The sequence below is a fragment of the Lycium barbarum genome, chromosome 1 (assembly GCF_019175385.1).
Source record: "Lycium barbarum isolate Lr01 chromosome 1, ASM1917538v2, whole genome shotgun sequence".
In the NCBI taxonomy this organism is placed as follows: Eukaryota; Viridiplantae; Streptophyta; class Magnoliopsida; order Solanales; family Solanaceae; genus Lycium; species Lycium barbarum.
In genome coordinates, this window is record NC_083337.1 from 149,396,515 (window position 1) to 149,411,584 (window position 15,070).

The window sequence follows — 15,070 nt, forward strand, 5'->3', positions numbered from 1 at the left end:
CTATTTTATTAATTTATACTAATCAAAACAAAATGAAGTGTCCAAAAACAAAAACAAAGGCAACAAAAGGAATGTGAAGAGTCTAGAAGTAAAGCAAAAAGGAAAGTGCAGCTTATGTCCTTGTGGATTTGGTTGTTCAGATGTGGAAGAGTGATTTCCCAAATCAAGCTTGAAATTGTTCTTTCTCCTAGGATCTCAACGGTATGTGCTCCTCCTTTTTGCATCTTTGTTTTTTTTCGATTTTTCTCCTGTTTTCATTGTACTGCTTGAGGCTTCCTTTACGCTGTACAAGTTGTAGTTGAGATTTGGTTTGCATCAGGAACTTGGATGGTCCCATTAAGTATCAACGTTTATGCATACTTGTTTTTACTCGTGGAGTCGGTATGTGTTGTTCAACTGAACATCATATATAGAGCTAAAGAGCTCGGGAAGCAAATGAGCTTTATCTCCATTATAAATGGTCTTATAGGAACAAGCTATCACTTGGAAGGAATATAAGAATGATATTTTCACCATGAAATCCTTTTAAACTTTACTACTAATTTCAGGAAGTGAGAACTAGATACACTTTCCATTTGGAAGATAACAAATCCTTCACATTGACAGTTGTTTCCTTAAGTGTGTAGTTAATAAATATGTTCTGCATTAGTTTATGGGTTGGCTTTCAATTTTTCGATTAGGGCTCTGAAATGGATCCTAATGAGGGTCACTGCTCTCTCAAGAAAAATGAGGGCCTGACATTATTTTTCTATATATTCCAACAAGGATCTGGATAAACACTAATTCTATTGTTGATTCCTCAAGCTCTCATTTTCTAAATCGGCCACAACTACTTATCGGTCTCTTCTTCAAAATTGTAGGTAAGATTTTGAACGACTATTCTTCTTCTTCTTCTCTCTTTCTTAGTTCTTTTGGTTATCCAGATCCTTGTTGGAATACGATAGAGTTGTTGCGAGATATCATAGCACTTATCTGCAATCGACTACAAGGATAGTTATTATAGTGGAAAGTCATTAAAGTATTACATTGTCTTTTAGGTATATTTGGTTTATCTGATTTTGCAGTTTGCTGCTTTTCTTGGGGTATCTATATTCTCGTTCTTTGTTTTTACTTTTCTATAAGCAGAAAAGCTAGTAGGGAGATGAAGTAGTTTTTGTTGAGAATCAACCATTATAGTAACGTATGATTAAATATCAAGTGGGTTGCTAGTTTTGCTGTTCTGTTATTTTTTTCTTTGGTCTTTACTCTTTTGTCTTTATGAGATTATGTCTTTAAGTTGATTTTTGAGCTTGAGAATTGACTGAATATATAGTATCAGTGGCATGTGAATGAATATGTTGATAACTTGTTTCTTCCTTCGATGAACAAAATTTTGAAAAAGTTGAATGGCTAGAAGATAGTCATTGCAATATTGCGTTCCCATCTATGTAGTATTGTTGTGAAACCTGAAAGTTTGAGCATGAGTACGATTTGTATTCTTGTTTGTTTCATTTCTTTATCCATCATTTGAATTTCTATTATAAAAAGAGAGTAGTTTTAGATATCCTTTATGTTGGGCCTTCAAAGGGTGTCTTAACTATCAAATAGCACAAATACAGAATTTGTATTTTTCCTACTAATTGGTGTTTGCATCATTGCTTGTACTTTTTCTCAGGCTGCACACGTGCCTGCCTCAGAAGGTGCAACAGATACTAGTTACTTCACAAGTCATTTCTCTTGGAATCCTTCCGATGAACATGTATATGCAGCCAGTGAACGTGAGTATTCTAGCGATGATGGTAGTGTTAGTGGTAGTTGCAGCTGTCTAGATAATCACTAAGATGAACAGAACACCAAATTTTCTAACTGCAGTCAAATGTTTAAATTGTGTATATAGGTTTATCAACCATCTGAAGAGGAGCTTAGGGGTTACCTTGACCCATATGAAGATGTATTATGTACAGAGTGTCAGCAAGGTGGTGATGATGCTCTTATGCTACTTTGTGATCTCTGTGATTCACCTGCGCATACTTATTGTGTTGGTCTTGGACATGAAGTACCTGAAGGTAACTGGTATTGTGAAAGCTGTCGGCCAACTGTTCTTGCTTCTTCAAATCCACAGAATCTGAACCCTATGCCTGATAATAGAACAAGGAGCAATTTTTCTGTTGGGTCACCTCCTATTGCTAATGTAAGAGAAATGTTTGATCTTAATGAAATGTATATACCTGATACCCCTTTGGCTGAAGAGTCCGGTGAGTTTCAATCTCCCCAAGATGGTCAAGTTTCTCCTCTAGCTTCTGGGATTGGGGCATTCACAGACCGACGTAGAATACAGCGGCAAATACATCAACTCCTTCATAATAGGAGCAGACAACTTGGTAATAGTCTCTTTGGCTCTCAAATTGCTCGAAGTAGGGAATTAGTAACTCAACCTGCTGTAGCACAAAGGGCAGTGCCTCATAATACGTTTTTCCAAGGAAGGCAACCAGAGAGTAATGCTCGTTTACCTTAAAACTGTAACCTTGTACCGGAAAGGTCGAGTAATTTGAGTGGGCTGCTGAATTTGAATGGAGCCTCTACATGATCGCAAAGTTTTTTTGGTGAATTTTTAGAAAGTGAATTGCAAGGGACCGATGCAAGTTTCGGCTTTGGTTTGGCTCATCAGCAACTATCGATACGATTATTGTTGTGTCGGTCGATTGACCTCCGAGGCGTATAGCCCGGTGCATCTATTGCTGTGTCAGTCCATAGGATGATTGACCTCCGAGGCATATAGCCCGGTGCATCTATTGTTGTGCTAGTCCAGAGGACGATTAGCCTCCGTGGTTTCCTAGCCGGGAGTATTGATTGATTGATTTTCCTGTGAGTGGCTTGTTTTGGTATCTTGGTTGCCTGTGAGTGGCTTGTTTTGGTATCTTGGTTTCCTGTGAGTGACTTGTTCTGGTATTTTGGTCGCTCCAGTTTCTCCTATGATTGAGCATTACGTCAGAGCAGCTACGAGTGTAAGTGTTACAGAGTATTCTAGCCCTCTATCTTGGCCTTCAGTCAACCAGGAGCTGCCAGAGTATTCGTATCCTTCGGATTATGATGGGGGAGATGAGGATGGTCAGACAAGTAGATGGTGGGAGGACGATGAAAGGGATATTTCACTTCACAGTTCCCAAGACCGGGATCAGGACAGGCTGGTTACAGGTATATGGGTCTTCTTATTGAATTTCTTGTATTATGTGTGATTATTATGGGATATCATCTATTGTTTGACAACTGGGAATTTTAAAGAAACTGATAACTGGATTATTTATGGGTAATTGCAACTAAGACATTTCTACTACCATTATGAACCCCGGGACTAGGAATGGAAAGAAGTCACGTGTGTTGACTTGTGGTTATGGAAATTTTCTAGATATTGAAAGTTTCAAAGGTTATGATGATATTTATCCCACCAAGAAAGTAAAGGACGTTTCCGACCTGGGGAAATGCATTACATGATTTTATTTGGACTTTCCATTAGAATTTCAAAAAAAAAATGCAGCAATAAAAAAGGGCAGATGTGATCCTTATAAGAAGGTTTACCTTGATTTTTCAGAGAGATGTGGTGAAGGTCACTTGACGACAGAAGAATAAGAGCAATGTCGGCTTGTGAATAAAAAGGAAAGAAGAGTAGGTGTTCGCGTGGAGATTATTCATTAAGTCTATATTGCCAGAGGCTCATAATCAGGACTTAGGAAATATGCTAAGAAGTCTTACAAATTTAGACTTACGAAAATATGAGAAACTAGGATGGCCAAGGGAAATTAAGAGCAAATGAGCCCTACGAGTACAATCTTAAAGTGATAGCGAGGTATGAGACTGACTAGTTAGGCAAAAAGAGGGGAGAAGTGCTAAAGTAACAGACTCAGGACAATTTTAAATAGCATTGGGATATTTCGTAAGTGAGGTACTAATAAGCAATGTAAACAATGATTCATGTGTGGCCACATTAAATAGTATGCGTACCCGTATGATCGATCTTGCGAGATGTTAAATGTATTGAGTAAGCTGGGTATTGAAGTTAAGGTAGCAAGTGCTACAAGGCATATTAATGTTGTTTTCTCCGAATATTAAAGTTGGACAATCATGATGCACTAATATTAGAGAGAAGAAGAATATGTGTATATAAGAGTAAGGAGACTGTGATGTCATGAGAAGAAGAGAAGTGTAAGCAAGGGAAAGTATGTTGCTAGTAAGGATCAAGTAAGGTTTCCAAGAAAAGGGTTAAGGCAACGGTAGAGGCGAAGAGCTATCCAGATAAATATCTAAAGTAAATACGCAGGAAGGATAGAGTATGGCAATATGGGGTAAAGGACGAATGTGAGGGTCCCGGAAACAGATCTTGATAAATAGGATTGAAGTATAATAACGACGAGTATGGATATAATCTGAGAAGTAATAATCGGGTTTTATGAAGATGTAAGGGATTTCTGACTCCTAGGGTACATCCAAAAGGGATAAATATGAAGCCATATTGATACGTTCACCTAGAAAGCCGGAAAAATTCTCCCCCCAAAAAGTCAATTTTAGAAATAAAAGGGATTCGTACTTCTAAATAGAATATTCGACAAATTCCAGGGGCAATACTGTAGAATGGCAATTGGGGAAGAGCACTTTGTGAGTAAGGGAAGTCAAGGAAGACCCTAAGGGAGAAAGTAAGGAAAGTGGACTAATGAATTGGTAAAAGGAAGTTGCGTAACCATCCAGAACAAGAGGAAGGTTAATAGGCGGATAAGTTTGGCCAAGAGGCAAAGCATCGATAGCATGGGACAAGAGTCCTGATAAGGAGTACCGAATTTCGATCATAAAGGAAATAGGCTGAATGTACGAGGGATACGTATAACTATGAGCAAGTTATGGTATCGAAAGGGGAAGATAAGATGGAGACAAGGATCGACAAGATATTGGAATAACTCTGACGCCAAACTACGGTACAACCATCTAGTAAAGAAAGACTACAGAACAATATGAGTTGGACAAATGAAAAAATGGGTCGTGGAAAATAGATGCGATAGTGTATCGACTTACGATGGTATTAAAAGGATAAACCAGATTTGGTTGGTTACAAGATAAAATCAGTACAGGAGAGGGAACAGATAAAAGTCTTCAGTTAGCAAAAAGGAAATAAGTTAAACCATGTGATGAAAGAAACTCCGGCATTATATGGAATAGAGGAATTAAAGGACCACTAAAGTCAGCCAGATGACTACTAAAGACGGTTAATAATCAAATGTTACTGGTATATGAGAACATCCTTAAGAGGGGGAAAGAACATATTTAATTCTGAAATGAATGACAATATTCCCAAATTCAAAATAGGGAAATGTACTGGCTTGAAGGAGCCAAAGTTCGAGATGTACCTAAATATCAAGAATGTTTTTAAGAGAAAGTGGGAATGGATTGAATACAAGTATATTATGGGACTAATATGGGAGCGGAAGCATGACAAGATAATGAAGGGATTAGCGAATCAAAAAGAATGAGTTTCGTCAATGCGACATGTTATGTTTCCGGACTATGGTTCGAATCGCTCGTACCGGAGAAATTTTGGTTGCATTTAAATATGCAGCAACGTACTCCGAGAGGTAACGAAAGGAGTAAGAAGGATCTGCAAGCTGACCGGGAAGTAAGTATAAAGGACAATCTGGATTACAAAAAAAAAAAAGGAAATCTTAGCACTAAAAGAGATGAAAGCTTTAACAAGAGGAATAATTATAGGAAGGGGATCTCCAAAGGAAAGGAAGATAGTGTGCCTATGGATAGTAAGACAGCAGTGCTACCTGAGATTAGAGAGTACCTCGCAAGTCGTGAAATCACAAGTCGCCGGTCATATCAAATGTGAGAGCATATGTTATAGAACCATATAAACAATTGTCGTGATAAAATGGCCAACGAAATAGGGTAAGGCCAACGATAAGCAGTCAAAGAAGAACATAGACTAATTTAAGTCTCAAATGATCACCGGTACAAGAGAATCAAGGACTTAAGAAGAAAGCACACTCGTAGTGAAAGGAAGTTATGATTAAGTAAGATTTTTATCTTAGTCCCATGTTATGAGTTTATATTGTAATTATGTAAAGATTTGACGAGAGGAAATTGGAGGAAATCTTCAAATATGAATTTGATGATATTTTGAGTTGTAAATTAGCTTGAGTTGTGATTATTAGTATGTTATGAGTATAATTTTGCTACGAGGGATAATAATGATGATGGGGAAGTATTATATACACATATATGAGGGATTGTGTTAAGGTTGTTGTGGATTGATTATGAAAGTATGTTTGGATGGACAATCTGAAGTAAAATAATCACTGAGAATAATAAGTCATCAGCTAGGAAATGCTATTGCAAATCATCTGGGCGCTACCATAGATGGAACTATGATGATATTGTAAGGAATTAAAGAGTCCGACCAAGGAATTAAAAGGAGATGATATGGTATGTATATAAGGTCGACTAGTACAAAAGGGGATGATCTAAAATAGCACCAGAGAAGCAAGCAAGGAAAGGTGCTATATCTAAACAAGAGAATTTGTCTACTAGTAGGGAAATAAGGAGCAAGGCAAAAGAGTACAATAATTAAGAGTGCTCACAGATCGGCGGGGAGCCGTAGAAATCATGAGTTAGGACCATCTTAATGGCAACAGGTCCCAGGACAGTAACTAGATATCAGTTGACCACTGGGTACATACATAAGAAATGAGGATATGGAACTAATGAATGAGTTCGACAAAGAATTGGGAGAATATGAAAGAAGACTAATGAACCCATAGTGTAAGAGCATAGAGATCAGGAACCAAAGGAGGACAACCATTTCAAGAAACTAACGATAGCATCGTAAGCTCGCAAGCTACAACATTCGGGGATGAATGTTTCTAAGGGGGGAAGAATGTTACACCTCGAAAAAATTTCGCGTCGTTTGTGTTTTAAGTAAACTAACGTAAGCTCCGAGAGGTCATGGAACCCTTATAAGGTTAAGGAATACTCTTAGCAAGTGTTAAGTAAGTGTCTAAAGGTTCCGGGATCAAGCAAATTGAAGAAAATAAATTTGTCGAAGATTTGGAAAAAGTTGGCAGAATTTTGGACAGAAATTTTGGGTCAAATTTAGAGGGGTATATCTCCTAGTATATCAGGAGTTTTGAAGTAAAACAAAATCATAAATTGAAGTTCAGGAAGTCTAGCTTCCAACACAACAAACCTTTCGTCAAAACGACATCAGAGTAGGGAGTTATGGGCATTTCAAGATAAGCCTCCAAGATGCCAAATGGCTTCCCCGCGGGCCCCACTTGGAAGGTATAAATACCCTATTATTCCCTTTTTTTTCCCATCATTTACACTTCTTTTGAGTTCTAGACACATCCATACACTTCTCTTAAACACTTATAACCCCTTAAATCAAGAATTCAACAAGATTACACCAAACTAGCCCATGAAAAGTGATTGTTTTTGTTTCTACTTGATGTTGTGGTGAGTTTGGTCTTGAATAAAGTTGGTGTGGCTAAATTTCTTCAATTATAAGGTATTTCTTCATCCTATCTCTTATGTTGAGTTGATTTGAAGGTTTAACAAGTCTTAAAAGTGAAAATAGTTATGGAGGAAAGGTCATAAAATGTTGTGTTGTAGTTGTTGAGTTTATGGACTGTTTTGAGCATGTTGTAGCCGTGTTGTTGGGATAATTTCCATGTATATGGATGGTATCTAATGTTGGTGGTGTGTTGATGAGATTATGCTCCTTGATTGGGGAAAAAAGAAGTGTATATTGTTATTGTATATTGATAAACATCGTGTGAGATGTTTTATGGAATATTTTGGTATTGATGATGATGTTGTTGTTGTTATATTGGTTGTTGGTATTGTGATTTTGGGCTAGGGATATAAACAGGGGAGATGCTGCCCGAATTTTGACAGATTCTAAAAGAGTTTAATTTGAAGACTTAAGATAATCATATGAAGATAAGCCTAATAGTAGTATGAGTTCTCTTGAATGTAGATTTACGAGCTTGGAAGGATAAGCCTTAAGTAGCAGGAGACCACAAAGGTATGTAAGGCTAAACTCTTTCTTTCTAAAGGCATGACTCTTTTCTTATGAACCCATACATATGTTCCATAATATCCTTATTTCCAAAAAGCTAGAAGTTCATGATTCTCAAAGTTCTTATGATGCTAAAGATAGAGGTTTTCTATGATGAAAACAATGATGATGATGATGATTCCATTTCTAGAGATTTCAAAGCTTATGGTCTTGATGCTATTATGAGATTATTGAGTTTATTTGAGGATTTTCTTGATTTCATTCATTATTGTTGATCTCACCTTATGATAATTTTTCCTTCAAGGTGAGATATAGCGATGATGATTATTCCATAATATAAATCGAAGGTTACCGACCTTACGTCACTCCGATAAAGTAGTAGCTTTTATTTGAGCTCTCATGCATGCTATGAATATAATATATGTATATAGTTATTTTGTGATATTACCGAGTCCTATTATTTCATTTTACTTATGCATTGCACTCATTCTCATTCTTCATGTATATATATAAGGCACATTTGACAGGGGGTGACGATGTGACCTATGTTGTGGCGTTCATGTATATATATAAGGCACATTTGACAGGGGGTGACGATGTGGCCTATGTTGTGGCGTTCATGTATATATACAAGACACATTTGACAGGAGATGACGATGTGGCCTATGTTGTGGCGTTCCTGTATATGTATATATATATATATATGTTTCCGGATATACAGTCATACGGATTCATTCAGATTCACAGACTCACTGGCATGTCTCAGATGTTTTTCCATGATTCTTATGTACATGTTGATCTTATGCCTTACATACTCAGTACATTATTCGTACTGACGTCCTTTCTTGTGGACGCTGCGTTCATGCCCACAGGTAGAGAGACCAGACCCTTAAGAGCTTCATCAGCGGAGTTTCAAAAGAGCTCCAGTTGCTTCGGAGCTGCAGATTATTAGTACTACTCTTGTGTATATATATACTTGGGCATGGCGGAGTCTTGCCCCATCTTCACGGATTCCTGTATTCTGCATAGAGGCTCGTAGACAGATATGTGTAGCTAGAAGTCCCGTATCGTCATCAGTTCATATTGTTGTATTATATTTTGGTAGCCTTGTTGTCCTATGTTTATGGACATAGCTACTGATGGTTATATAACGATGTGTATTTATCTTGTGATATATGCTCTTACAGATTATGATAACCATGAGTTGTCTTTGTGGTCCACCTAGAAATGATTATGAGATGTATGTTCGGAGGTGCTCGGTAGGTTAGCTCCGGGTGCCCGTCATGGCCCTCTGGTTGAATCGTGACAAAATAAATCATATGACATAAAGTGTGTGTGTGAGAGAGAGAGCGTGCGCCATAGAAATAGATGTGATAGCTACTTTTTAGGTGATACATAGGAGTATATATACTTTACTTTTTATTTTAGAATGTACTAGTATATGTACCCGTGCGATAATATTAAAAAAAGTAATCACCTTATACATTATGAGCTAACATATATTATGCATTTGTCAATATATTAAAAAATTAATCGTAGAAAAATTAATCTGTGTCGCTTGCATTATTTCATTTCCATATCGCTTTAAATCTCTTATCCGAATCTCTTAACCTTATCTGACTTCTTTTTATGCTTTTATTGAGCCGGGGGTCTTTCGGAAACAGCCGTCCTACCTTGGTAGGAGTCAGGTCTGCGTACACTCTACCCTCCCCAGACCCCACGATGTGGGATTTCACTGGGTTGTTGTTGTTGTTGTTGTATTTGTGTGCATTAAATTATTATTAGTGGTACACAACTTTCTTTGTTATACTATTAAGAAATTATTTATATTTTAGCTATGATCAACTACACTTTTAGTTTTACAAAATATTCTGTTGAACTTTTACCAAGGCAAATCTTTAGTTTTGATTAATTTACATTGGACAAAAATTAAATAATAAATTTATACCATAAAATATAAACATGAACGTACAGTTAAATTTTTTCCTTTTCGTTGGATAAAGTGAACATTAAACTGCAATTAAGCGATCTTTAAATTAACTCATGTGGAATTCAAATATATCCTCTCAACTCAAATTTGAATTGGACTTTTCTATTTCTTGTTTTAAGTCGAAATGTAGAATTTTTTCCTTTTCCTTTTCTTTAAATAAAAAGTATGTACAAAATCGATATTAAGCCTTATTACATTTTCTACTAATATTGTAGACAATTATCATGTAACATATTTTAGTTCGCCATTTGATTGAATATTTCTACTCATTACTCTCTTTAATATATGTCACTACAAGAAAGTACAGAAATGGCAACAGCTCTTTTGGCAACAAAAATAATATAGTTGGCAAAATTCAATATTTGACAATAACTTAATTTTATTGTTGGCATATATGATGAATCTTTTAAAAATATTTTTTCTTTTTTGTTGCCATAGTATTGACTGTTGTTGCAAAAAGTATTTTTTGTAACAACAAAATGTTGTTGCCAAAAGTATTTTTTGCAACAATAGTCTATCTATGACACCAAAAACATTTTTGTTGGCAAATGTCTTCTTTCTTGTAGTGTGTGTCCCTTGTTTATCGCTATTGCGTTTTTCATTACTTAGTATCATTACATTGTCATGCGGCTTTTATTAGTTTTTCCTTGTTATAAAGCTCGTTTGGGTTAGGTGATTGTAAATACTTGATTAGCCTTGAGTGTTGAAATTGATTTTCTAAATAAGTAGTTACATATTTGGATGAAATTGTTAATAATAACTACTTCGCAATATGCCTAGACTTCTACATTATTTTTTGAGAGAAATCAACTCAATTTATTATTTAAATGGCATTGGACATCAATAAATTTGTTGTTTCAAAATACGTTAAAATTTTAAATGAACCAAAAATAAACTAAATATAAAAAAATTATTTATAATGAGCTAAACTTATTTTAAAAAATTTATTTGAGTTTAATAAAATTGAATTTTAATCTAGTAATTCCTCGATTTGAACAGTTCTTTTAGATTACTAACTTCTGAGTCTCTTAGACATTGGAATTGGTTGTTACTGATGAATAAATCGTAGAATTTTGAAAACATATATACTGCAAAGAATTTTTTATTGGGAGTACTTGAGGAATTCGAAATACTTCTAATATGAAAATTACACTTGATTCCCTTGCTTAATGTGGCAAAATTTTGTAAGAACCTTTCGAACTTATGCCATGTTGGCAGAAATGAATCACCAGAAAAATCAAATACAGTGAAGAAATGTAAAGAAAGTTGAAGTTTTGATTTTGGGTATTTTTGAAGAGAAGTACACGGTCAAAGAATAAAGTTGAAAAGTAAATGGAACCATTTTATTCTTTCACAGCTAAGTGGACAAGTGGCAGCTGCATCTGGAACCTTCCTTGAAATTTCCCAATTGTATTTACTTATTTCATTTTATGATATAGCCTTAATAAATAGGAATTGTAATTATTAGTTTGTTAGACAATACCCAATTAGTATAGGACACCTGTACAGTTGGTTATTATTTTGATTCCCTTGTAAAAACTATATATACGTACACTGTGCAGTGAAGTAATACACAAGAAATTCATCACAATTCCAATTTTACATTTTCCAATCCTTCATGGTATCAGAGCATTGAGATCTAATCTCAGCTCCTATCTTTCTTTTATCATCTTCATAGCATTTTATCTCTTCTACAATGGGTGAACAGTCTCAAGTTCAAACCCTTGCCGATGCTACTGGTTCAAAAGAGGTCACTGACTCCTCTCATCCTTACTTCATATCATCTTCAGATTCACTTGTTACTCTCCTTGTCAATTCAGTTTTCGATGGAAAGAGCTTTGGTGGGAGGAAAAGAGCTATGTGGATAGCTTTAACCGCGAAGAACAAGTCTAGTTTTGTTGATGGATCAACTAAGGAACCAGTGGTGGGATCAGATCTGTGCAGTGCTTGGTGTAGATCCAACAATATGGTAATCTCTTGGCTGTTGAACTCTTTGTCTAGAGATATTTCTGAGAGTGTGCTTTATTATGCTATTGCTAAAGACATTTGGGAGGAATTGGAGGCTAGATTTGGTTAGAGTTCAGGTGCTAGACTCTATCAGCTCCAAAAAGAGCTCAGTGACCTTGTTCAAGGTGCATCTGATATAGCCACTTATTTCACTAAAATTAAACGTCTGTGGGATGAATTAGACACTCTAGACTCATTTATTCCATGTTCTTATGATTGTACCTGTAAGGCAAAGGAGAAAAACATTAAGTCAAAACAAGATGAAAGACTAGTTAAGTTTTTTATGGGACTGAATGATTCATACTGTGGTGCTAGGGAAAATATTCTTATGATCTCACCTTTACCTACTATCTCAAATGCTTATGCACTGTTAGTTCAAGAAGAGAAACAGAGGGAAGTACACTACACACCAAAATTCCCAGGTGAATCATCTTCTTTTGTTGCCGCAAATCAAGCCAATGTTGGACAAAAATCTTTTGCTACTGATTTTAAGTCTCAGAGAAGTTATTATGACAATAAGAAAATGACAATAATTTTCCAGTATTGTAAGAAGCCAGGACATTCTATTGAGAAGTGTTACAAACTCCATGAATTTCCATCTAATTTCAAATTCACTAAACAAAGGACTTTTCAAAATTCTGTTCAAGGTAATGCAGTCACTTCTAATGAAAATTCTGGAGATGGTTTTATGTCTAACACAGATTCAGCTGAACAAGGGAAGGTTCTTACCCCTGAGCAATTGACACAAGTCATGCAGATGCTTCAGCATGTGAAAAATGCTGATCAAAGTTTTGGTTCTGATGTCATAGCTCTGTTAACTGTGCTGGTATAACTCTATGTCATAGTCCTTTCTCTCTAAATTTGAAAGTTGATTCTAAGAAATACAGTAAAACAAGTTGGATTATTGACTCGGGTGCCTCAGACCACATGAGTTATAATAAGGAATTCTTTTCAATTTTAAACTCTTACCTAAAACCATCTCTGTAAACCTACCTAATTCACAAAGGGTCAATGTTTCCCATTCAGGATCAGTCAATCTCTTTCCCAATCTAATCATTCACAATGTCCTTTTTGTTCCTACTTTTCACTTTAATCTCCTATCTGTCCATAAGTTGTGTAAACAGCTTTCTAACATTTTGTTTTTCACTTCTTCTCATTGTTTTATGCAGGGCCCTTCAATGAAGAGGCCAATGCTCCTTGGTGAAAGTCAAAATGGTCTCTATATCCTCAAGAATAGGACTCCAGTTGCTTCCTCATATGCAAACTCCAGTTCTAAAGTGTCTAAGTCTAGTTTTACTTCCAAAAAGGATATTGTATCCAGTTTGTCTTGTATTTCTTTTTCTAATAGTAAGAGCAAGTTATAGCATGTAAGGTTGGGCCATATGCCCCTTTCAAATATTCAGAATATTAATGAAATATCAGTTGATGTTTGTTCTAAGTTTTCTATTCCTTGTTCTATCTGTCCACTAGCCAGGCAACATAAACTACCTTTTCAAATCAGTGAAATTTCCTCCAAAGCTATTTTTGATTTAATTCACATTGATACTTGGGGACCCTATCAAACACCTACCTATGATGGTTATAAATACTTTTTGACCATCATAGATGACTTTAGCAGGGGTACTTGGACTTTTCTCCTATCCACTAAAAGTAATGCTTTCCCTATACTCAAATCTTTTCTGGCAATGGTAGAGAGACAGTTTCAAAAGCAAGTAAAAATCATTAGATCTGACAATGCATGAGAATTAGGATCCAGTTTTGAACATTCCAATTTCCTAACTTCTCAAGGTATTATTCATCAAACCTCTTGTGTAGCCACACCACAACAAAATGGTGTGGTAGAAAGGAAGCATAAACATTTATTGGAAGTTTGTAGAGCATTACTTTTTCAATCACACTTACCTCACAAATTTTAAGGGGATGCTATTATGACTGCTACTTACTTAATAAACAGATGTCCTAGCAGATTATTTTCTTTCAAAACACCCTATGAGAGACTTTTCAATCATCCTCATTCTTACTCCCATTTGAGGTGTTTTGGTTGTCTTGCTTTTGCTTTTACTCTTTCTCATGGTAGGTCTAAGTTGGATCCTAGAGCAGAACTTTGTATCTTTCTAGGTTACCCTTCTGGAAAGAAAGGGTATAAGTTGTTAAGTTTGAAATCCAATAAATTTTTTATTTCCAGAAGTGTTACTTTGTATGAGGATACCTACCTTTTTGCTACTACCCTTCCTAATGTTCCTCTGTTTCCTTTTGTTCCTCCTACTTCTAGTCCTGATCTTCCCTCACCACATGCTTCTTTCCCGACTACCTCTGATCCTATTCTTCCTCCTGCTACACTAGACAGTACACCTCCTACATCACCTTCCTCCACTGCTAGTCCTGTTTCCTCTCCCAATACCTCTACCACTTCTACATCAACATATATTCCTCCTTCTTGTCCCGCCCCTACTCTATTTCCTATGGAACCTGGCCCTAACATCTCTTCTGTACCTCCTCCTAATGCCTTAAGGCACTCTACTAGATCAGTCAAGACCCCTGCCTACTTAGAGGATTATATTTGTAATGCTGTGCATTTTTCTAAAGTGTCTGATGTTTGCTTTTCTACACCCATTTCTCCTTCCCTTTTTGCATTTTCTGCCCTTTCTAATTTTAACCAAGAATATCTCACTACACTTTCACAAATCAAGGAACCTACTAGTTTTTCCCAGGCCATTCTCTACCCAGGTTGGCAGGCTGCCATGAGAAAAGAACTAGAGGCTTTAATCAACAATGACACTTAGGAGGTAGTGACTTTACCTCCTGGTAAGAGGGCACTTCCATCTAAATGGGTCTACAAAGTCAAATTAAACTCAAATGGGACTGTTGAGAGGCTTAAGGCACGTTTGGTGGTTCGAGGTGATATTCAAAGAGAGGGTGTCGATTTTACAGAAACCTTTAGCCCTGTAGTAAAGATTACCACTATCAAATGTGTTTTGGCTATTGCAGTTAAGAAAAATTGGGGACTTTATCAGCTTGATGTTAATAAC

General features: G+C 36.2%; 1 protein-coding gene across 1 annotated transcript; it reads left to right on the top strand.

Annotated features, from left to right (window-relative positions):
- The first annotated feature begins 841 nt into the window (after window positions 1–841).
- Window positions 842–2,645, top strand: LOC132643430 (uncharacterized). The gene is made up of 3 exons (XM_060359926.1): window positions 842–860; window positions 1,655–1,757; window positions 1,877–2,645. The coding sequence occupies exons 2-3, from the start codon at window positions 1,731–1,733 to the stop codon at window positions 2,492–2,494; spliced, it is 645 nt and encodes a 214-aa protein (XP_060215909.1). The 5' UTR covers window positions 842–860; window positions 1,655–1,730; the 3' UTR covers window positions 2,495–2,645.
- The last annotated feature ends 12,425 nt before the right edge of the window (window positions 2,646–15,070 follow it).